At 31.8% G+C, this 24,742-nt stretch overlaps 1 protein-coding gene across 1 annotated transcript in view; it reads left to right on the top strand.

Moving 5' to 3' along the window:
• Positions 1 to 3,550: 3,550 nt before the first annotated feature.
• The window catches only part of LOC139512972 (procollagen-lysine,2-oxoglutarate 5-dioxygenase 1-like), a 48,676-nt gene continuing 27,484 nt past the window's right edge, over positions 3,551 to 24,742 (top strand). Inside the window, exons 1-5 of the mRNA XM_071300999.1 lie at positions 3,551 to 3,664; positions 22,628 to 22,722; positions 22,950 to 23,086; positions 23,381 to 23,495; positions 24,151 to 24,202. Of these exons, the coding sequence (XP_071157100.1) occupies positions 3,595 to 3,664; positions 22,628 to 22,722; positions 22,950 to 23,086; positions 23,381 to 23,495; positions 24,151 to 24,202 (469 nt within the window). The 5' untranslated portion in view covers positions 3,551 to 3,594. The remainder of the gene's footprint in view (positions 3,665 to 22,627; positions 22,723 to 22,949; positions 23,087 to 23,380; positions 23,496 to 24,150; positions 24,203 to 24,742) is intronic.

Here is a 24,742-nt window from a genome sequence, read left to right as displayed (position 1 = left end):
AACTAGGGAGTCAAATAATTTTTCTAATAGCTTGCATTGGTTATTTAGTCCAATTGTTTTTTTTATTTTAAAAAGTGCTTTTCTACCCTTTTCAACAAGCAATGAGCTGCACAGATTTAGATTTCCTGTGTGCTGCAGTGTCATGCCAAGGTAGCAGTATGATTTGACAGTTTCCAGGAATTCGTTATTATATTTAAAAAAATTATTATGGGTTTTTCCATTTGAGTTAAATATAATGACTTTTGATTTGTTTATGTTGACTTCTAGTTTCCAGCATTTACAAAAATCACTAAGAACATTTAAAGCTGTTTGTAGTCCCTTTTCAGAATTTGATAATAAAACTATATCATCTGCAAATAAAAGGGAATTTATTGTTGTATCTCCAATTACAATGGGATCTGTATTAGCATCTTGGAGACTTTTTACTAAATTATTTATGTAAAGATTAAATAATAAAGGACTGAGAAGATCTCCCTGTTTAACGCCACGGTTGGAGATAAATTCTTCACTGAGACCATTTTGGAATTTAATTCTACATGTAGTATCGTCATACATAGAATGAATTATATTAAAAAGTTTAAAGGGTAATTTAAGTTCTAAAAGGATATAAAATAATCCATTTCTCCAAACTGTGTCAAAGGCCTTTCTGAGATCAACAAAGGTAGCAAACACCTTCTGTTTCTTATTTTTCTTTTGTTCTATAATAGATTTCAAGGTGAATATGTGATCTGAGGTACGGGATTTTTCTTTAAATCCAATTTGGTTTTCACTAATAATGTTGTGTTCATTCATGAATTTTGTAATTCTCATATATATAATTTTATTGAATAATTTTCCAAGATTGGAGGTTATAGAAATACCTCTGTAATTTGAAGGGTCTAGCTTATTGCCCTTTTTGTGTATTAATGAAATGAAACTTTCATTCCATACCTTAGGAAATGTTCCTTTTTTGAAAATTAGGTTAAATAATTTAGTTAAAGGGTCAACTAGTACAGGTATACCATATTTAATCATTTCATTTGAAATCAAGTCCTTTGCACTGGATTTGCCATTTTTTAAGGTTTTAGAGGCTTTGATTATTTCATCTGATGTTATTGGTTGGTTATATGACATATTTATATTATTGTTTTTTAGTGCATTTATTAGCTCATCTAATTTTTTAAGGATAGTTTTGTGAAATTTATTGTCCTTTGGTTGAGCCTCACAAGAATTTAAATTTTTGAAGAAGTTATAGAATGTTTGCTCGTCCAGTTTTTCAGTAGTATTATTTTCTGATGCTCGTTTCAATTTATTAAGTAAGTCCCAGAAGGATTTTGGGTCACTTTTGATATTATTGGACAGATCAGAACATATTTTATTCTTGTATAATTTTTCTTCTTGTTTACATTTTCGCCTCAATTTTGAGCGATAAGAGTAGTATTCTTTTCTGTAAGCTCCATTAAATGGAAATTTATTTATAGGAAAGGCATAGTGCTTAACAGTTTTATATAAGTCATCACATGAACCTGAAAACCAGGGTTTTCTTTTTGGTTTATTTGTTTGCTTTTTAAGGCGCCCTTTGATAAATTTGGCCGAAGCCAAAGCTGTATGTCAGAATGGGATAAAATCGCTGTTCACTGTTGATCACTGCATGTTGATACCCTCTCACTTTTTTTGATGAAATTCAAATTTGAAGACACATTTTGTTTGTGCCATAATTTAAAACAGAATGAAAAATGAAAAATATAAACATCATCAGTGTTATAATTTAATATATGCTACTCAAAATTAAAAAAAAATATTTTTTTTGTGATAATTTTTTCTCCATGTGTCAATCTTTTAAAATGCGGTCAAAAACCGCTTTCTGTTAAAAAATCACAAAGTTGTGAAACATGCATCTATTTATGTCGGGATTTCATAGTGAATAAATCTTAATATAGATATATAATAGCTGGGACCAGTATATCTAAAATCCTTAATTATATAACATAATATCAATAACTAAAAATGTCAATAGTGTTACTTAATAGTGTCTTGGTGTTACCAGAGACATATAATACATATTGTTTTATATGTCTCTGGTGTTACAAGCATGCACCATCTTGTGAAAACTTTGGATAGGTAATACATTATTTTGACAGTATATTGAGGGTTGGGATCCCGCTAACATGTCAGTTACTTTGACCCCGCCACATTATTTATGTATGTGCCTGTCCAAAGTCAGGAGCCTGTAATTCAGAGGTTGTCGTTTGTTTATGTGTTACATTTTTTTTCTTTTTTTTTTCATATAAATAAGGCCGTTAGTTTTCTCGTTTGAATACCCAATTGTTTTACATTGTCATATCGGGGCCTTTTATAGCTGACTATGCGGTATGGACTCAGTTCGCTCACTGTTGAAAACCGTACGGTGACCTATAGTTGTTAATGTCTGTGTCATTTTTGGTCTCTTGTGGACAGTTGTCTCATTGGCAATCACATCACATCTTCTTTTTTATAGTAACACCAATGATGTACAGGTAATTTTTTTTATATTTAGTAGCAAAATAAGTGCTCCACTACCTTATTCTATATGTTGTCCCTGGTGCATGTTTCTACAAGCAATATCTTTTCTTCAATCAAAGTTTAGGAAAGCTTACGGAAAATGATTGTTATAACGGTACACCATTGTTACTATTTTCATAAACGATATAGCTTTTACTTACTTAAATGCGCACCGAAAAACATAGTATTGGAATAAAAAAAGTTCATCCGATAGTTTCACATTGCATTGTCATTTTTATATTTTTTTCAATATGTTGCAGAATGCCTAGAAGAGGTGTAAACAAGAAAATTAAAGCATAGTTTACTGGTGTTGATTACCTTACACTAGTACTCTTTTTAAGATTACTGCAATATCTCTCTATATACAAACGGTATCTACATAACTCATTATATACGCTTTAAATTTGTAATGTCAGATCAGCTTTTTTGATTTTTCCTTTATATTATCAGCTTATGTTATGTGTGTCCACAATCTTTAATATACCTGATAAATATGTCACCAAGAGAACGTTACTACTCATTGTAATATGAGGGGGAGGACAGGGGGGTACCCTTCTCCCTTCTCCCACCCCTCTTCTCCTTTCTCCTACCCCCATTCTCCTTTCTCCCATTAGAATAAAACATCTCCTTTTGAGATATTTTTTCTTGAAATATTAGAAATTTTTTTAAAAGGAGGGATATTTTATTTTTTCTCCTTTCTCAAACTTTTTCTCCCAGCCTTCCTCTCCTTTCTCCTACCCCCTTTCTCCTTTCTCCCACCCCTTTCTCCTTTCTCCTACCCCCTTTCTCCCTGTCTCCCTTACCCCTGTCCTCCCCCTCTAATATGTGACCCGCATTCTTATAAACCAACTTTTATTATGAGTAACTTTGAACAGTTTACTTTATGAAATGAATGAAATGTCAAAATCATCTAACATGTTCAATATACAATCATTTTCTTGCCTTACGTTTGTGGTAACATCTTTTCAATAGTAAAAACATGTTTCATTTACAACGAACAATATGTTGCAATTGTCTATCATAAGATAACACACGTCATGCACGTATGTTAAATAAAATAGAAAGGGGAATATAATGGATAATTTCTGCATATGTATTTTTGGATTGATATTTGATTTGGGTGTTGCTGTAAGTTCAGATTTAGGTACGTTTGCATTTTTCTGAAGCCAAAAAATCTTCCTCTGTTTTTTTTCCAAGTTTTACCCGTTTTCAATTTGTGTCCAGTATAATGTTTTCACGTCATAGACCTCCAGAAGTACGAACTTCAACTCCGCAAAGTGATGATGACCCTGAGTGATGACCCTGAGTGATGACAAGTCCGACACCGTGTTCAATGATGACTTTGTTACGGGTATATAAATATTCAGATAGAACAGGATTTGAAACAGTTCACACTAAATACAAGTTTGATTTCTAATAGTAATTATAACTTTTGTGTTAGTATTTAAAACGAAATAATAGGGAATTCCAAATTGTTCCCTGGGATCAAAATTGTTATCAAACATATGGGGTACATATGAATTAACGATTTTTTTTTTTTAAATTACCTTTTTTATTTTATGTGCGGTATAATGATAAGCGCAAAGATCTCCAGAAGTCCCATCTTCAATACCGTAAGAAATGATGATAAGTATAGCAACGTATCCAATGATGACTTTGTTGATATATTCATATTCAAATAGATTAGAATTTTAAACTATTCATACGAAATAAGTTTAATTGCTACTAATAGTAAAATACATTATAAAAATTCGAATGTTTCGACAAATGTGGAAAAATTGGTTTTGTTTTGCAAATTGTTTTTATTTTAAAACTCAGCATGCTTGAAAGATATATTTTGGGCAAATATATAACCAGGAAGATTTGGACAATTAGGACTTAGATATAAATCAAGTTCAGACAATATATTTTAAGTGCTATAGTGACAATTTATTAATCCTTTTATCAAACCTTTTACATTTCTTTGTGTCTAATTAATTCTATTGTTAAATATATGTTTGTCGTGATGGAAATCACTCTGACCATGACAAGTTAATCCGTTGTACACTAATCCTTTTCTATAGCAACTGTTTTTTATATATGCTTTTGTATGTTATTTTGTAGTCAGTTTAGGTCTTAGGTCTGGTACTGTCCGGACCTTTCTAATAAAGTTTAAAGTATTGGTATTCCGTCTTGAATTACTATAACACGGAAAACTCCCGGTTATAAATATTTCATGAGATATCTTGTATAACTATACCTCACAGTATAATTGAGTAAATCTATTTGTCAAAAAAGATCATATTGTGTGAATTCATTCGGTTATTTTCGTCAAAATCGACATGTGAATAACCTTGACAAATGACCGTCCGGTGAAAAACCTATTATTCGTTCATCGCCGGTAATTAACCTTATTATTCATTGCCCAAAATTTATTGGATATGGTAAATGATGGCACTGATTTGCGGTCGTATGTCGGGGGGTTATCCAAATTGATAAGTGTAATTCCCCATCGGGCTAAAGCCCTTGTCAATGTTGACTAAGTTGGATACCCCCTCTTCAGATAGCTATATTGTATGTAGTTTATAAGGTGTAGTTTAAATTATATAAGACGTCTTATTTACTTTATTACATATTTTCTTAATTTTATAAGATGTCTTAAAAATGAAATAAATATAAAAAAAAACAGACTGCCATAGGATACAGAAGGTTCATAAGTATAGCTTACTTGTGTTCAATCCATTTTACTTTGAGTAAATAAAATATGTTTGAACTAAACAGAAGGTTTCCGATGATGTGATAAAAAAACGCAAAAAGAAAACAGCGATTTCATGTAGGAAATATTGTTTATTCTGTTCACGAAACATAATACATTTATCATCTAGTAGTATTCACAGATTCGATATGATATAGTTTTTGTCTTTATTGTTGTGTTCTGAATTGGGAATATTATACTATAGTATAATAATCCCAGGTTCTGAAGTTCTGAATGAATGAATGAATGAATGAATGTTTTTTTTCAAAAATCTTGAATCTGCAAAACCAAAATCAAAGTACATTAACTACATGCATGAGAAGACAACAGAGAAAATAGTATATGATATTATTGCAAATATAAATAAGTTATACAACCTCAGAGATCTTATATTCCATGCAGCATATTTAAATAATTTCATAATTTTGATTGTAAGAAACTTACTAGACGCTTGCAGTAGGTACACAAGTTTATGCTGAATAGGCCAAGAATAATACTACTTTTGTAATCAGTTTCCGCACATATCTATTTATGCGTGTCTATCACAGTAGACAAAACACATGAAGAAGTAAAACAATACAAAATGATGCCAGAGGATTCTTGTAGCTTAATGAAGTTAAAAGGTTGATGAAGAAATCTGCTGACATAGAATTTATGTCTGTAACTAACATGTTTAACCCCGCCACATTATTTTTGTATGTGCCTGTCCCAAGTCAGGAGCCTGTAATTCAGTGGTTGTCGTTTGTTTATGTGTTACATATTTGTTTTTTGTTCATTTTTTTACATAAATGAGGCCATTAGTTTTCTCGCTTGAATTGTTTTACATTGTCTTATCGGGGCCTTTTATAGCTGACTATATATGCAGTATGGGCTTTGCTCATTATTGAAGGCCGTACGGTGACCTATAACTGTTAATGTTTGTGTCATTTTGGTCTTTTGTTGATAGTTGTCTCATATATGTTTTTTATATTATTAACTGTGTTGCACGGTGACAACCAACCTGAGCATTAGAACTGTTATTTATTTAATATTTTTTTTTATGTTCATGACAGGCATGGAGGAGACAGTAATAACACTAGTTACCGAAGGATTATGATAGAATATGTTCTACATCTTTGATTTTGGATACATTTTGTATGTAGGAGAGCAACACATAATAGATTAATTTTTTCACACGTTTTTTTTCTATATATGGGAGATGATATCTAGATTTGAGAACATGATATAAGGAGCCTGTAACTCGGTGATTGTCGTTTATTTATGTGTTACATATAAGTTTTTTGTTTATTTTTTTTTAACATAAATAAGGCCATTAGTTTTCTCGTTTGAATTGTTTTATATTGTCATTTCGGTGCCTTTTATAGCTGATTATGCGGTATTGGCTTTACCTATTGTTTATGTCCGTACAGTGACCTATAGTTGTTAACTTCTGTGTCATTTGGTCTCTTGTGGAGAACTGTCTCATTGGAAAGCATAACACATCTTTTTCATATGTATTTGCTTACTATTGGTATGGTGCACTAGATTTAGTTAAAACAAACTTAAGTTAAGACTAAATAATTCTTCAATGTTTCCATTTGTAAAAGGGCATAACCCTAGAATGATAATCAAAGTGCTTGTAATCACTGAATGGTTATTAAAGACTGCTTTAATTTATCAGTTGGTAGTAAAGTGAATTTTGCATTGTATATTGTATAAAGCATTAATTTAAGATGATTAAACTACTATTCTGGACAGAGAAAGACAACTCTAATTTTCAAAGAAGATTTCATAAAGCATTGGTTTTAGGTAATTCAACAACCATTCTGGACAATTTATGGTCTCGACTCTACAAACATGCTTGTTTTTGGCCCTCAATTCCTCGACTGTTTGCCCCAATAACCCTTAAAATATACCCCAACCTTCTACTTATGGTATTAAACATTATGGTACAATTTCAGAGCAATTGAAATACTTATACACAACTTTTTGTACTGACACTAAATTAATGCTTGTTTTGGGCACCTTTGGAACCTAAACCTTATGGACTATAACCCCCAAAATCAATCCCAAGCTTCCTTTTGTGGTTATAACATTGTGTTATAATTTTATTTATTTCTTTTTGCTTATAGTTAAGTTATTATATGGAAACCATCTGTCTTCGGACGACGACGACAGGATACCTATTTAGGACCGCAAAAATTTCTGTGGTTGTATAAAAATTTCAAGCATGAACAATGAAATATAGTTTAAGAAATCGATAAGCCTAGATAGAGCTTATCATTTTTTTAACATAATTGAACAAACATAATATGTTTGGTTCAAATTAAAATAGAATGCTTTTATCTCCCTAATACTTACATTGTACATAAGAGGTGATACTACTTTGACAAATCCTTGTACATGAGAGTTGTCTGTCAAATCTTTATTTTACAAAGAAAGAATTGCATAACAATGAACTGAGCTCAAAGCAAAGTAATTTAATAATACACTTAGACAAAGAGCTAAATCCAGTGATATACTTTGTACTACAGGTCCTTCGTGAACATCCATCGACCAAAACCATATCTCAAGAACATTCCATACTACATGGTTGTATTCAGAAGTCCTGAAAAAGACATGATTGTTTTATCGTATTTTAAGTATATATATGCACAGGTTAAAACTTTCTTGTGGTATAATCATTCAGTATCTAGCAACTATCAAATTGATATAGGTTTAGTGTACATCTGTTGGAAATAAGAACACACACACCTCCATCTAGTTTTAGTCAACTGACAAAATATTCATAACTATAAAATGTTATCTAAGACCATAGGTGGATCCAGGGGGGCCGCTCCCCCTTTTATGGGAAAAATTTGGTTGATTATATAGGGAATCACTCACTGAAGCATATGTAACACATAAACAAACGACAACCACTGAATTACAGGCTCCTGACTTGGGACAGGCACATACATAAATAATGTGGCGGGGTTAAACATGTTAGCGGGATCCCAACCCTCCCCAAAGTCATTTTCAAATTGGACTTCATGATAAAATAAGATTCTATATCTACTACCAATGAAAATGAAATATCCCTCTAATAGACTAGCATTTAAATCACTGTTTTCTAAACTGGTAGCTAGGTCACCATGGATCTTAAATATTTCAAATGCATGTACATTTAATAATATAAATTCTCCAAAATTCACTATATTTTCCCTTTTTTGTCTTCTGTTTGATATACCATTTTTTGAGTCTATATAATGTGTCACCAAGAGCCAATGCACGTCGAGTTTAAGGGGGACTATCGAACATGCACAGCCCAAGGCACAGGGGGTCAGTCTTTCGCAAGACTTAAGCAATGGCAGGCAAAACTATAAAGCAAGCAGCAAGTTGTAACAGTTTTATATAGTAACAGGTCCAAATAATAATAATGATGCCAAAACAATTTACAAACAAATAAAGTTCAAATGTTCCAAATAGTAGTCACTAATTTCACTAATTCACAGTTAAAGTTAAGTCCAAAATGTTCGTAATATTCCAAGTTGATGTTGTCTGATGAATAAGTACAATTATGTTGAGCTGTCTTTTGAGTACGGTTTCTCCTGAGTAGCTGAGCCTGGTTGGCTTTTGAAGCACTCCTATCTGGATCACACCGACGAGACTACACTGGCGAATAACTGTTCGACTTTGATATTTAAGGCGATAGCTGAAAACTACTCATAAAATGACAGACATTGATAATTTTGATAATTGAGATAATTTGAGTATTAATAATATTGTTTACAATGTCCAAAGGTGAAATATGAATAATGTCAATTAGAAAGATACAAGTTAATTACATTTATAATCCTAATTAAAACATAATATTGCTCAGATTAATTAATGACAATTGACAAGATACCAAAGTGTTGCTCAGAGCAATTATTAAGAAGCGACATGTTTCACAAAATTTATCTGAGTAATTAGATTAAAAATTTGTCAAATAATTATTTCATAATTTCATATTTTCTAAAATAATATATTTTCTCAATAAAATTCACTTTAAAAACTTTTACATAAAAGAACACCTATAACAAATTCCCCCCTTCTCCAATATGTTTGTCCTCAAACATGAGAAAATATACATATATGTACAAAAACATTAAACGTAAAGAAAATATATACAATGATTATGTAGAATAAATGATATACACAAGAAAATCTAGATAAAGATAGCTTGTTTTGCAAGACAAGATGAAAAATTCAATATTAGACAAAATTGCTAGATGAAGAAAATTGCCAATTTAAGAAAATTGCCAGATTAAGAAAATTGCCAGATAAGATATGAAAAGCAAGACTAATGAAAAAAAGAAATAAGAAAAGACATATTGTAAAAAAATTCTAAACTGAAAATTTATAAATAAAAACAAATAAAAATTTTAGGCTGTATGCTTCTTGTATAAGGTGGTCGGCCCTATACAAGTGCAGGGTGTGGAGTTGAATGACCAGTCCAACTCCAAAGGGTTTAAATCATTGATCATAAATATCCTTTTTAAAACAAAAATGTTACATAAAAATAAAACAAAACATACTAGCTAGTATTACAATAAAAATACAAGACATACACTATATTTACAATACCGGTACCTATCTTTTCACAATCACTATATTATGTAATTCATTATTTGCCAATCTATGTGGCTATACTCTATAATATTCTCATTTATACCAATCTATGTGGTTTTACTCTATTATATTCTTATTACCATGATTACCAATCTATGTGGTTTAATTCAAAAATCTATTCTTTGACCATCTTTGTGGCTAAAAATAGTAGCTACAATTCATTATTTCATTCTATAAAACAATATCATATTTAACTATTGTACATTGTCACAAATTTATCTTCTCCTCATACTTATTTCTATCTTGTATTGTTGTTCTAACACATTTATAAAGTTATTTATTGACGCATTTGACAGACTATCAAATGTATCCCACTCTGGTGCAATGACTGGATTCCTGTATCCTGATAAATATTCCGTTGTACCATCTATGTTGTATCGAATTTCGTGTATTTTTCCATCAGAGGCTATTTGAAAACTGCAGTCGCGTTGATTTTCCTTTCCTAATCTTTTCTCCATAGCATATTGAATGTCTTGTTGTAAAAGAGCTTGTTTGAAACGTTCCTTATATGATCTATTAAAACTTGTCGTGCGATATTTGGTGCTGAAGTCATTGATTCATATTTTGTAGTATTCCCAGATTTAATTAAAAAGTATGGTCGATTGTTAACAATTTTTACAGCCAATAACTGTTGATTTTCATCTTCTTGATTTTGTTCATTTATGGTTTCAGTTTGTGTGCTTATATCAGCTGTGACTTTAGTTGAAATATATTGTACACTATTAACAGCTGGATCCGGTTTAGTGAAAAATTTATGTTTATTCTGCTGTAATGGACGTTTTCTTTTCTTACCACTCATTGTACGATGCGCATGAAATTCTCGTATTAATTTTGCTGGGACCTTGCATGGGAAATACCATTCTGTGTTTCTAGATTTATCGGTAAACTTAAGTTTATAGTATAGTGTACCATTACCTCGGACTGATGATAGAACTTGTTGAATCTCCTCTTCTTTGAATGCTTTGCACTTATTGTTCTTACAATCCTGACAAGATGGCTTGTTGTCTTTAACTGGTGCATTTACGGTTGAATCTACTGAAGGGCCTACAGTTCTCTTATTTGTTTCACTATTTTGTGCTGGTTGTTGATTTTGTTGTTGTCTGTTGTTGATTCTATCAACAGGAAGTTGTTGTTGGTTCTGAGTTGGCCTATTGTTGTTTATAACAGGAATTGGTGGTTGTTGTCTATTTATTCCATTGTTGTTGATTGGTGGCACAGGTTGTTGACGATTGTTTGGTAAAAGTCGATCATTATCATTGATATTGTCATCTTGTATTTCTTCTGGATTCAGTTCTTCGTTGTCATTTTGAAACTCATCTGGTAAATTAGTCGGTCTGTCTTTTGGATCGTAATATGGCTTCATTCGTTGCGCGTTTACCATTGACACAACCTCTTTGTTTGTTGCACAATTCCTAAGTTTGTAGGTACTATTTGGTCCAATGCGGGTTATATAATAAGGTCCTGACCATTTTCTATGTAATTTTGGTGCTTTTCCGACAGGAACTTTGGTACAATAAAGCCAAACACGTTGAGCTGGTTGAAATTGAGGTTCTTTAGATTTTTTGTCATATTGTTGTTTATATCTTTCTTGAGCTTGCTTAATGTTTTTAGCAGCAATCTTTCTTGATGTTTCTAAATTTTGAAGAATTCGGCTTAAAAATATTTTGTGATCTTGTGCCAAACGATCTTTTGGTATTAGCGCTGTGTCAATGGGTAATGTCATTTCTCGTCCATAGAGTAAAAAGAATGGTGAATAATCAGTCGATTGAGTTGCAGGTGTAGCACGATAAGCCATTAAAATTCCTGGTAGCACATCATACCAATCATCTTGTTGATCTTTTGTATAGGCTCTTAATGCTTGTAAAATTACAGAGTTCATTCTTTCACATGCACCATTTGTCTGCGGATGGTATGAGCTAGTAAGGTGTCTTTTTATATTGAACAGTTCCGAAAGAGCTTTAACTAAATTTGAAACAAAATTACGTCCGCGGTCAGATAAAAGAGTTCTAGGAGCACCATAACGGGATATTATTTCTCTATATAACACATTTGCAACTTCACCTGCTTCTTCAGATCTTAACGGAAAAGCTTCACACCATTTTGAATAACTATCAACTACGAGTAGAACATGTTTGTATTTATCTTTGGTTGTTGGAAGACCACTTAAAATATCCATATGCCATCGTCCGAAAATATCATTTGTTGGTTGTGGTTGTAAAGGTGGTGGTTTTGAATTAAAAGCACGTTTGGACTGCTGGCACACTTCACACGTTTTTACATATTGGTTAATGTCACTATACATCGATGGCCAAAAATATTTGTTTCTAATTGCAGCATATGTTCGTTCAAATCCTTGATGTCCTCCTCCCAGAATACAGTCATGATAGGCTTTAAGTATTGAATCACAGAGATTCCTTGGAACTGCAATCTGTTTGACAAGTCGTTCATCTTTAGGCACTTTCTTACAACGTTTTGAGTAGAAGTGTTTTAAAATTCCATCTTCTAACTCAAAGTTGTAAGATTCTGCTACAACTGCCCTTGCAAGTTCTGGATTCTGTGGTACTTGTCCTGTCTGTTTATATTTAATGATATCCGCAAAGTCTCTACATGTCTCTTGTTCTTCCGCTAAATTGGTTAATTGAATATCATTGATTGTCGCGGTTTGTAAACTGGAAATAACTGCATCTTCATTTTCACCCTTATAAATAAATGTTACTTCGGTATAATCTGTCGGTATATCTATGGAGCCTAAATGGTCTGCAAGTTCACTAGAGTCATAAGAAGCACTATTGTTAATTTCTAAATGTTTTTGTCTGGATAAGCAGTCTGCTGGGTTTTTAGATCCTGCGCGATGTTGAATTTTAAAATTATATCCTTGTAATAGCAAACTCCACCTACCAAGTCTTCCCTGACAATCTTTGATTTTCTGAAGGTATTTTACTGAAATATTGTCTGTATACACTGTGAACTCTTGATTTGCCAAATAATGTTTAAAATGTTGAACTCCTTCTACTAATGCTAAAGCTTCTTTGTCAGTAATATGCCACTTAAGTTCTGAACCCCTTAATTGTCTTCCACCATAAGCTATCACATGTTCTAATCCATTTTGAATCTGACTTAAAATATATCCATTTGAAAACTCTGAAGAATCTGTTGCTAAGATGAAAGGTTTGTCTAAATGAGGAAACTATAAAATTGGAGCTGATGTCAAACGGCCTTTTAAATTTTCAAATGCAATATCACATTCTGGTGTCCACTTGAATCTATGATCTTTCTTTAAAAGCTTTGTTAATGGAGCTGCTATGTGGGCATAGTCCTTCACAAATTTCCTGTAGTAGTTTGCCATTCCTAAAAAACTTTTAACTTGCTTTGCAGTGGTTGGTCTTGAGAAGTCCTTAACTTTTTCTGTATTTTCAGGATTGACGCGGATGCCATCTTTTGATATAACATGTCCCAGATACTTGATTGTTCTTGTCGCGAATTTACATTTTTCAGGATTAAGTTTCAGGTTTGCTTCATGTAGGTTTGAAAACACTTGTTGAAGGTGATTAAGGTGGTCTTCAAAGTTCTTTGAGAAAATCGATGTAAACCAATGCGATTTTGAAATTTAAATCCTTTAGCACTTTTGTCATTAAACATTGAAAAGTTAATGGAGAGTTCATCATACCAAACGGAAGTCTATTAAATTCATATACACCTTTATGTGTAATGAATGCACTTTTATACTTTGTTGTTGGGTCTAGCGGGACCTGCCAAAATCCTGACGTTAAATCGAGAGATGAAAATAGTTCTGGTTTTGAATCTGCTAAAGTGTCAAATATATCTGTCATAGTTGGAATCACTGCTGACATGGGTTCTGTTATACGGTTTAAAGCCCTAAAGTCTACACATACACGAATACTTCCATTTCTTTTCTTAACAAGTACCACTGGACTATGCCATGGTGATGTAGATTCCTCAATAATATTATATCTTTCCATTTCATCAAGTTGTTTATCTAGTTCTCTGCGCATTTCTGGAGATTGTCTATATGGAGCAGCACTAATTGGTTTTGCATCACCAGTATAAATTGTGTGGTGATGAATGTTTGTATGTCCCAGTTCACTTAAATCCTTTGCAAATATGTCCCTATTTTGAATTAGAAAATTTTGAATTTGTTGTTTTTGTTCCACTGTAAGTTCTAAATTGTCTAAACTAAATCCTAGTTCTGAAAGTTCACTACAAAGTTGATTACTAGTTGTTTCACTAAGAGAGTTTATAGGAGCAGATGATCCTTCTGTGAACTTTGTAACACGGTTCGACTGTATAGTTTCGGCTTTCGCAATTTTAGTCCTCCTGGGAATGTAAACGGTTGAATTTGTAGGATTCATAAGTCTGTATGAAGCTATGCCTCTTAACACTGTAGAAATTGTCTTCCCTCCTGCTACTTGATGTTCAATGGATAAGTTTCCTTTAGGTTCTAAAATTACTGTTGTTCCATGTTTAAACTTTCCAACATGTACTGGAATTATGATTTCAGATTGTGGTTGTATTTGGACTAAATCCACTGTGGTTGCCATGGCAATCTGAATGTTGTCATCTATGAATGTTGGAACAGTAACTGTAGACACCATGATCTCCTTTCCTTTCAGTGTAGCACTATCTTTTTCTGGTACATTAGGCACAGATATTGTCATTTTTCCAAAATCCAAATTAACCTTATGAGTTACCAAGAAGTCCAATCCAAGAAGTATTTTTGAATGAAGCGTTTCAAAAATGTGAAAGTTCTGTAAAATTTTGTGTTCGCCGAATCTAATTTCCAAAATAGTTTTTCCTAGCACTGGGTGTACTTCTCCGCATACTCCAACTCCACTAAAAATTGATGATCTCTGTATGTCAGCTTGAGGTTTTAGTTGTCTTAAAAGATGTTGACTTATACAACTTATAGTGGCTCCACTGTCAATTAAGCACTTTTGATTTGAATTTTCAATGTTCAGGTACATAAAGTTTCTTTCTAAAGATGATTTAAATTCTATATCTGCTTCTCTTGCTGTAACAGTTGAAAGACTTGCACATTTTGATCTTTTGCAGCACCATATATTCTTAATTCTTTTCTTTCCCATGACTTCTACTAAAAGAATTTTGGCTGTATTAGATAAAATCTATTCACAGAATAAAATGTCAATATGATACATAAAATGTGTGTAAAACTACAAAATGTCTTAAATTTATTAGCAGTCTCAATAATTTATATATATTCACAACTTTTCTTTGAAGAAACTTTTTGCTTTGATAACTGGCAATTTAATTTCGAGAATAATTATGAATATTATTATTTCAAAAGCTACTTATCTTTAGTCTCTGTAGTAGTACTATTTTGTTCACACACTGCAGTTGTCTTTCTTCTCAAATAGTTTGCCAACTTTGGTACAGCAACTTTTAAAGTTGAAAACTGAAACTAAACAAGATTATAATTAGACTTCTGTAAATGGTAGACTATGAAAACAAAATTCATTTGAATACTACCAATGACTTTTACAGATTTAAAACTAATTATATTTTTAATCTAGTTAAATTCAATCTTGCACAATATTTGCTGAAACTATAAAAATTTGAATATAACTGTAAAGATAAAATAATAAATAATATTCCAATAAGTTACTTAGCTTCAATAGTCGATTCTCATTCTCTGCTGTTCCTTCAGTTGAATTTTATTTATGAAATTCCTTCACATATTTTGAAAGTAGATAATTTAAAAGTAATTTTGAAAGCTGTTGCTAATAATAATGCCATGCCAAAGCTAAATGGATCGAAATGATGCCAACAGGCCCGCCACCAAATCTGTCACCAAGAGCCAATGCACGTCGAGTTTAAGGGGGACTATCGAACATGCACAGCCCAAGGCACAGGGGGTCAGTCTTTCGCAAGACTTAAGCAATGGCAGGCAAAACTATAAAGCAAGCAGCAAGTTGTAACAGTTTTATATAGTAACAGGTCCAAATAATAATAATGATGCCAAAACAATTTACAAACAAATAAAGTTCAAATGTTCCAAATAGTAGTCACTAATTTCACTAATTCACAGTTAAAGTTAAGTCCAAAATGTTCGTAATATTCCAAGTTGATGTTGTCTGATGAATAAGTACAATTATGTTGAGCTGTCTTTTGAGTACGGTTTCTCCTGAGTAGCTGAGCCTGGTTGGCTTTTGAAGCACTCCTATCTGGACCACACCGACGAGACTACACTGGCGAATAACTGTTCGACTTTGATATTTAAGGCGATAGCTGAAAACTACTCATAAAATGACAGACATTGATAATTTTGATAATTGAGATAATTTGAGTATTAATAATATTGTTTACAATGTCCAAAGGTGAAATATGAATAATGTCAATTAGAAAGATACAAGTTAATTACATTTATAATCCTAATTAAAACATAATATTGCTCAGATTAATTAATGACAATTGACAAGATACCAAAGTGTTGCTCAGAGCAATTATTAAGAAGCGACATGTTTCACAAAATTTATCTGAGTAATTAGATTAAAAATTTGTCAAATAATTATTTCATAATTTCATATTTTCTAAAATAATATATTTTCTCAATAAAATTCACTTTAAAAACTTTTACATAAAAGAACACCTATAACAAATGTATATATATATATATATATTGTCCTTTATATTGAGGTCATTTTTCGCAAAATAAACCCACTTAATCTGAACTTTAAATGCAAAAGACCCCTAAATGGCTAACAGACATTGCTATAAAGAATTATAGTCCATGATTCATATACATGTGATTTAAGAATTCATGAAATTTAAACTGATGCACAATACTTTTTTATGAGACCTGTTTTAACTTAAGGACGACACCAAAAGTTCAATGAAGGATAAAAAACTTAATTCACATAGTTTTTTCACTGACCCCCCTACCCCCTTCTTAACTTAATTTGGGTAAAACTGATTGACCCATATGGATATATTTTGCCGCAGTCCAACCCCCAAACTATTTGAATTAAGTTTTTTATCTTACATTGATCTTTTGATGTCGTCCCTTACCGTAAAAACTTTAAACAAAATAATTTTTTACTTCAATTTTAATTTCGAAAAAAGTGGATCATACTATATTAACATGATTAAGGAGCCTCGAGGGTATAAAATTTTCAGAAAAAAAATAAACATTTGTTTTTCATTACAAATTTTATTTGTTACCTTTTGTAGTTGTTACTTTATCATATGGTACAAAAATCATTCAAAACAATAAATTTGTGTTGGCCCCAGATGACTTTTTATACAGGGACTAAACTTGGGAATTTCAAGCTAGGAGCCCAGACCAGATATTTCATAATTAGTTTGTATATGTTCAGCTAAAATTTAACTGAAAGTTTAGGGGCCCAGCTCAAAATCTAGGAGCCATGGGCGACTGGGCCCCCTTTAAGTTTTGTCCCTGTTTTAGAATGTATTCATCATTGAAAAAGTTCCAAATGATCTCCCTTTGGTGGGTAAATGTCATTTTCTTGCTTTAAAATTGAAATATCTTTTTCAACTCATCTGTGACCTATATTTCTGTAATAAATTTCTTTTTTTATTTCGATATTAACTTTATTTCTCCTATTACTTCAACAGAAAAAAAACACTTTTACATAAATGTATGCTTCTTTGGAAGACTGATTATGAGCGCAAATGAAGGGTGACCCCACTTTTTTTATTTTATTTTTCTATTAACTATAATAATATAAAGTTCATTTATAGAAAAATATAGAGAAATCCTATATAAATGATTTAGACCCGCCACCCCCTTAAAGTTTCTTGATGATCGCTTTCTAAAATTTTTACTCCCTCAGCTCTCTACTAAAAAAACTCTATTTTCAGCCACTTGACCCAAACAGGGAGTTGTACATTTGACTGTCTTTTCGAGATTGGATTAAATAGCGATAAGGTGTATTTTTCGTATTTTCCGGGATTGTTGAAAACTTGCATATTCATCACTATCTGATTTTGTGGTTTTAACAATCCAGACAGACAAATGGTTCGAGACCACAATTGTTGTCCCTTGATTTTCGTTGCTCACGAATAAAGTCCCTAGTGTTAATAGTGGGTTACTTGCCATTAATTTTAATACCCCTTCCAAATTAATTTATCCATGTTTAATGCCTCAAATTGTAAGTAAGGGGGTGAAATTACACTGTAAAAAAATTTGGGTCCCGAATTTAAAAGGAAAGTAGTGATTTGGTCCAGGTGAAAAAGGTTGAAATATAGGACTTCGGAAGCTGTCAAAAGATTTCAAGACGCCCTAAAGATAAAATTGTTCATATTTTGAGTTAGAGACGATGAAGTTTTCTACAATTTTGATATAATTTGTCCAAAAAGTAGTACAACACAATGTAAAAGTTTCATTGAGAAAGCGCAGGTGGGATTTTTTTTATTCTCATTTATGTTCTAAAAGAAATGCGCTACCAATTAATTGTGTTCTTGGACCTAAGAGGTGAAGTCTGTCAATATAGAATCTGTACTTGGGCAACTTCCTTAAATGATTTGGTGGTGTCAATTTGTCAAATAGCATGAAACTAAAGGATTCAAACTTTTATTCTATATAATTTCTACAAAAATTACCAATTTTGGCATTTTATGGTCAAAATAGGCATTTTAAGGCTTTTTCAATATTAATGCATACATGGCATCCTGACTTTCTATCAACAGGTTTTCATGTGTCAATACTTGTGTTTCTATGCCTTTATCTAGTTCCTTTACTTGTTTATGAACTCGGGATCTACAGAAAAGAAGATTATCTCAGACAATATGTGCAAAATGTGTTGTATAAATGACCCTTGTCTAACGCCCTTGTTTGGATGAAGTCAAAAGTGGGGTTCTTGGTACATAAAATTTGAAGTCCACAATAAAGACCTCACTAAATTTGAACAAAAAGCACTTTACAATGTCTATTGTACCTGTTCCATTTCACATATCTTTCTTTTCTTCTGTAGGATAGCAAGTGGTTTAAATATAAGCCTGTTGACACTAAAATTGCATTCAAGTTTTTCACTAAAAAGCCAAAAATCTTTGTATCAGACCATTCTCTCTGCAAGAAAAGTTAATTGCAAGAGCCTTTTTGTGCTCAGATTTGTTGTATCATGTCACATGAGTATAGAAATGAAAAAAAAAGACACAATTTTTTATTTCTTATAGCCTCAATATGCGTTTTTTAATGGAAATATGTGGCACAGCCTAAATTGACCCTTATTTTTTTCGAGTCTTACTTGGCTTAAAACCCTTTTAAACTAATATGATATGATATTTGTAACTTTTCTTTCCATTTCAAGTACATGCAATACATAGATATGTAAGGATTATTTATAACCAAAAAGCTTCACAAATTTAAAATTGCTGGAAAATATTACATCTTCATGAAAAGCCCCCTATCATTGAAAAACATCAATTTTCAGGCCCAGGCTGATATAAATTTGACTTTTGAATAATTATGCTAAGTCTGATAAATCAAATGAGTACTCTATTGCTTTATGAACATAATAAATGATATATTAAGACATTTCAATGGAAGTTTTTTGCAATATTTTAATTTTTAAAGCCAAACATGTTGATAGTTGAAATTTTCCAATTTTCACGTCAAAATTTAACACGCAAAGATGAGTATAGAATTTAACATATTGTCTATAATGTATATCCTATTGTTGTGAAACTTTGCAAGCAGTGTTATAATTTATTAAGCTTTGGTCATACTAAGTTTTTTTTAAGATTTGTCAACTCTTTCTATCCTATTAGGTCCGAGACCACAATTGTCGTCCCTTGATTTTCATTGTTCATGAATACAGCCCCTAGTGCTAATAGTGGGTTACTTGCCACTAATTTTAATACCCCTTCCATATTAATTTCTCCATGTTTAATGCCTCAAATTGTAAGTAGGGGGGTGAAATTACACTGTAAACAAATTTGGGTCCAAAATTTTAAAGGAAAGTAGTGATTTGGTCCAGGTGAAAAAGGTTGAAATATAGGACTTCAGAAGCTGTCAAAAGATTTCAAGACGCCCTAAAGATAAAATTGTCCATATTTTGGGTTAGAGTCGATGAAGTTTTCTTTAATTTTGATAAAATTTGTCCCAAAAGTAGTACAACACACTGTAAAAGTTTCATTGAGAAAGCGCGGGTGGGATTTTTTTAGTTTTCATATATGTTCTAAAAGAAATGCACTACAAATTAATTGTGTTCTCTATAACCAAATAGCAATAAGGTGTTTAGGAAAACATGACCTAAAAAGTTAACCTCCTTCATAAAAGACAAAAAACGTGGGAAACTGAATGGTGAAATGTGTTCAATATGAAAATTGCAGTTAAGATGGTGAAATCACAAATCGGTCATTAATGTAAATGGACTAAAAGTATGACTTTTGCTCAAATTTAAAGGGAAATGACGGGGAAGGGGCATATTAGTGTTCAAGGGGAGCAAATGCTGTTTAAATTAGTATGCGGTTTTAAATATAGAGGGAAAGTGGAGTTATCTTTTTAGACATTAGTTAAATATAACTTATGTAGACTTATAGTTTAATACCTTCTAATTCTATAAAAAAAAACAAAAAAAACACACAACTCAGAACTATTACTAATTCACTTGGACTATACTGATATGCAGACCTAAAAACAAAAAGAAATATCATAAAATAGTGATTGAAAGATTCATAACACTTTGAAAGGATAATTCAGACACGTGTTACACGGGGAGCATGTATGTTTACAAATAATAATGTCACGTGATCGCGCACTGACCTCCCATGTTGCATCGCCCTTACAATTGACTAATACATAACCATTTTCATGCAAACATGTAACGTGAATGTGATTGGTTATCAAACAATACAGAAATAATGCATGAACCGCTGAAGAAGAAATTATTTCATCAAATAGATGCGATTTTCACTTTCGACACGAATAGGTCGGGTTGACATTTCTGTCATCGGAGATAGTATTGAGATAAATGGGATAAAACGAACCGTCAAAACGGTCTAGAGAAGCACATCAGTAGAACCTTAACATTAATAAGTAATACTTACCAAAAATTCTCTAATTGATAAACTATATGACTAAAATTTCACGAAAATAACAATAAATAATTTTGTTGACGGTGAAGAAGCTGCTTAAATTGACGCGAAAAATATTCTTACTCCTATTGCTTCACGTAAAAAAAAATGTATAGAATTGAATTCGACTACAGTTCAGCATAAAAAACGTGAATATGCAAAAGTCTGGTAATATGTTAATGAAAAAGTGTGTATAAATTTTCGTAAACGAAGTTACCTGTATACTTCACCAAGAATTACATTTGAGCGCAAAGATCTGTATGTGTGATTCGGCTTATGTAACATCGTCAATCGGAACTACTCGGCTATTCATTTCGTGCAACGAGAAAGGCCGAGAAGTTCCGACTGGTAACAAAGTACAACATGATTAATGGAATTTTTTGCGTTGCTATTAAATCATTGAGGCCACGTGATTAAGGCCATCTATTTTTATTGCGGGTTCCACATATTTAAATCGGAATTATAGAAAAAATGGAATGTTGTAAGCAGAATCAAAACAGAAATGATGAACACTGCAACATTTCCAGCAAAATATAAATAGGATGGAGGATCTGTGTATTCACATTATTCGTAAAACTCTCCTTATTCCTGTGAAGCGTGTGCTTTACATCGAGGCTTATTATGCTAAGCATCGACGCCACAGTACTTCAACCAATCAGACAATGTTTATTTGGGGCATTCGATTTATTTTTACTCAGATTTTGGAATATTTTAATCGAAATTATAGAAAAATTGAATATTGTTAGTACATATAAAATAGAAAAAGATGAATACTTTTAGCTAGAGATAATTTGGATGGGGGTTCTGTGTATTCACATTATTTGCACAACTCTCCTTACTGATGCCATATTTTGGAATTTCCGTGACCTAAATGGTTCGCGAAAATTAATATTTTTATATATAGTATAGTAAATACACGATACCATCGACCTCTGCATGAATATTTTAATCTGTTGATTGGTCAGCAAAATATGGATGGGGATGTGTACTCACAAATGTTGCATGTTTAACGTAATTAACCGTCACCATATATGTTTCCGTGTATGGTTTTAATGGTCCCATATTTTTTTTATTTGCAAATTGAGAATTTAATATTTTTGTCGGATATTTGCACATCATGGTAGTTGTCTGGGTCGACGTAGTGCATTTTATTTCTTTCCATAAGGTTTTCAAGATACCTATCGTTAATATAAAAGCAAACAAACAAACAAAAAAGAATGATAAAAAAAAATATTTAGAGGGAGAGAAAACAACCCGTGCTATGCACCTCATTTGATGCTATTTTTTTTCCTGCGTCTCTTGTCCAGTTTGGCTATTGTATATGACAATTGCTACTGTATAACTTTTGAAATCATAAGTCAGAACAAGAGACGCAGGAAAAAAAATAATATCAAATGGATGATGGAAAACATGCGTTTTTTAGTAAATTTTAGAATGTTGTAGCATTGAGACATAGAAACTATCAACACGATCATCGTCATTAATTTTGATCTTTGACGGAAAGTTGTCTCATCGGCAAGAAGTCCTTATTTTAACATACTTTTGTTAGGTATTGCATGGCGAACACAGCAATTGTGAAATAATGACTTCGAAAAAACTTCATGTCTATATACTCGTCAGTTATGTCGTTTATAACAATATTATTATAGTTTATTCTGATAATTTCAGAGCTATTGGCTGTGGTAATAACAGCAGGGGAAACAGATGCTGAAAAACTAAGAAGATATGAATTGTCAGCCGAAACGAACAAAATAAAATACAAGGTATGATTATAACCATTTTCTCAGTAAATGTTACAATTGGACGAAATAATGTCAATGAAAATATTATCGTCCATAGACACCTCTTCAAGAGCCACAAAATTGAATGTGTCTTTTTCTTTCTAGCATGTTTACAGATAGTTTCTCATAAAAATTTGCCCATTTTGACATGGATTGCTTTGAAATTCTGAAAAAAACCCACTATGACAAAATATTTTTCTTTACACTAGGTTTTGGACATTCGGCAGCCATGGAGAAACTATGATGTAGTGGTTTATACAGAAGGTGGTTATAAAATAAACGTATTGAAAGAAAATCTTGAAGAGTATGCCATGAAAGAAAATCTTGTTATTTTGATCACAGATGGGTATGTCTTGTATGTAGTGGCATTATTTCTGTTATGACACAATAAAAGGCAATTTAAATCTATAAAACATTTCGAACTTTTTTAAAGATTTGTTTAATGATCAAAATATGAAGACATTCGGCTGTGTTTCTAACAATACACAGCATGTAATGGTGATATATACTTATTAAGACAGACAAAGTTCCGTGAATTTTTTCACACAAACTGTTTAAAAGTTTTGTTTTTGCTATGTTTTTGACTTGTCCACATATAACGTATTTTCATTTGTGTATAACTGTACTTATTTTCTTTTAGTCCAGACTCTGTCATTTTGGATTCTTCGAGGAAAATTTTAAAGAGATTTAAGAGTTTTGATGCCCGTATCGTTTTTGCTACCGATAATTCATGTTGGCCTAAGAACAAACTAAAGGTAATTGCATATACTATGAACAAAGGGCATATAAAAGTGATACGCCTGTCGTCTTTTGTGTGAAGCTTTATGCAATAATCATAAATAGTTTCTGAGATACGGCTCGACATGTGAACCCCCCCCCCCCTTTTTTTTTTTAACAAAAAACTCAATTGCTCTATATCAAAATTTTGTATCATCACCAAAAAGTATACATTTAAGAAGTGTGTAAAGTTTTAAGCAATAATCATAGACCGTTTTTGAGATACACCACGACATGTAAACCCCCACTTTTTTTTACAAAAAAAATCAATAACTCTAAATTAGATTTTGAATCATCACCAAAAAGTATACAGATCTTTAAATTAATATAAGTTTGTAGTGTGTAAAGCTTTCAGCAATAATCATAAATCGGTTTTGAGATACGGCGCGACATGTGAATTGTGAAACCCCCTCTTTTTTTTTACAAAAAACTCAGTATAGCTCTAAAATAGAACTTTGAATAATCACCAAAAAGTATACAGATTTTTAGATTAATATAATTAAGAAGCGTTATTGAAATTGGAATCTGGATTAAACAAACAAAGTTCTTTACATTATATATGTATATGATCTTTTTTTTTTTTTAGTTTTAATTTGTTATGTTGACAATAATTCGCCTTTTTTATATTTTCAGTCACAATATCCTTCCGTTGGTACATTTGACAATAGATTTCTTAGTGCAGGAGGTTTGTTTAATACACAATTGGTTTATAGTATTGAATTTATTTTACATAGACCTGCTTTATTGCAAATGTTTCTTCTTTTATACACCCTGGTTTCCTTTAAGTTTAAACATATTTTATTTGCAAAAGTAGCAAAAGGGATTGGACACAAGTTATAACAACATTAGAGACGTCCTCTCCCAATATAAATATAAACACAAAGTACATTAGATAATGGCGAAAAAGAAAAAAATACAACATAGTAGTAATGCATGTAATACATACTTCAAACAAAAATTAGAAATAAAAACAAAAAAGAAAAAAAATACAATATAATAAGGAATAATAATGAAACAACTAGACTGGAGTGAAAGGTTGTAAAGTAGAAATTTAGAATGTTAATTGATTGTTTTAAATCTTTGTGTTATTCTGATATAAGATTGTACGGACTCAAAAATGTCTTTGTTTTGCTGAAAAGAAAGGTCACCGTCACCAGCTAATAGAAGCTCAATGGATATAGCATAACTTTCTAATTTTGAAAACAGTATTTCTCTTGCTTCGTTA

This window comes from Mytilus edulis, chromosome 2 (genome assembly GCF_963676685.1).
Source record: "Mytilus edulis chromosome 2, xbMytEdul2.2, whole genome shotgun sequence".
Lineage (NCBI taxonomy): Eukaryota > Metazoa > Mollusca > Bivalvia > Mytilida > Mytilidae > Mytilus > Mytilus edulis.
The sequence above is the reverse complement of the archived record's forward strand: the minus strand, read 5'-3'. Positions and strand labels throughout refer to the sequence as shown.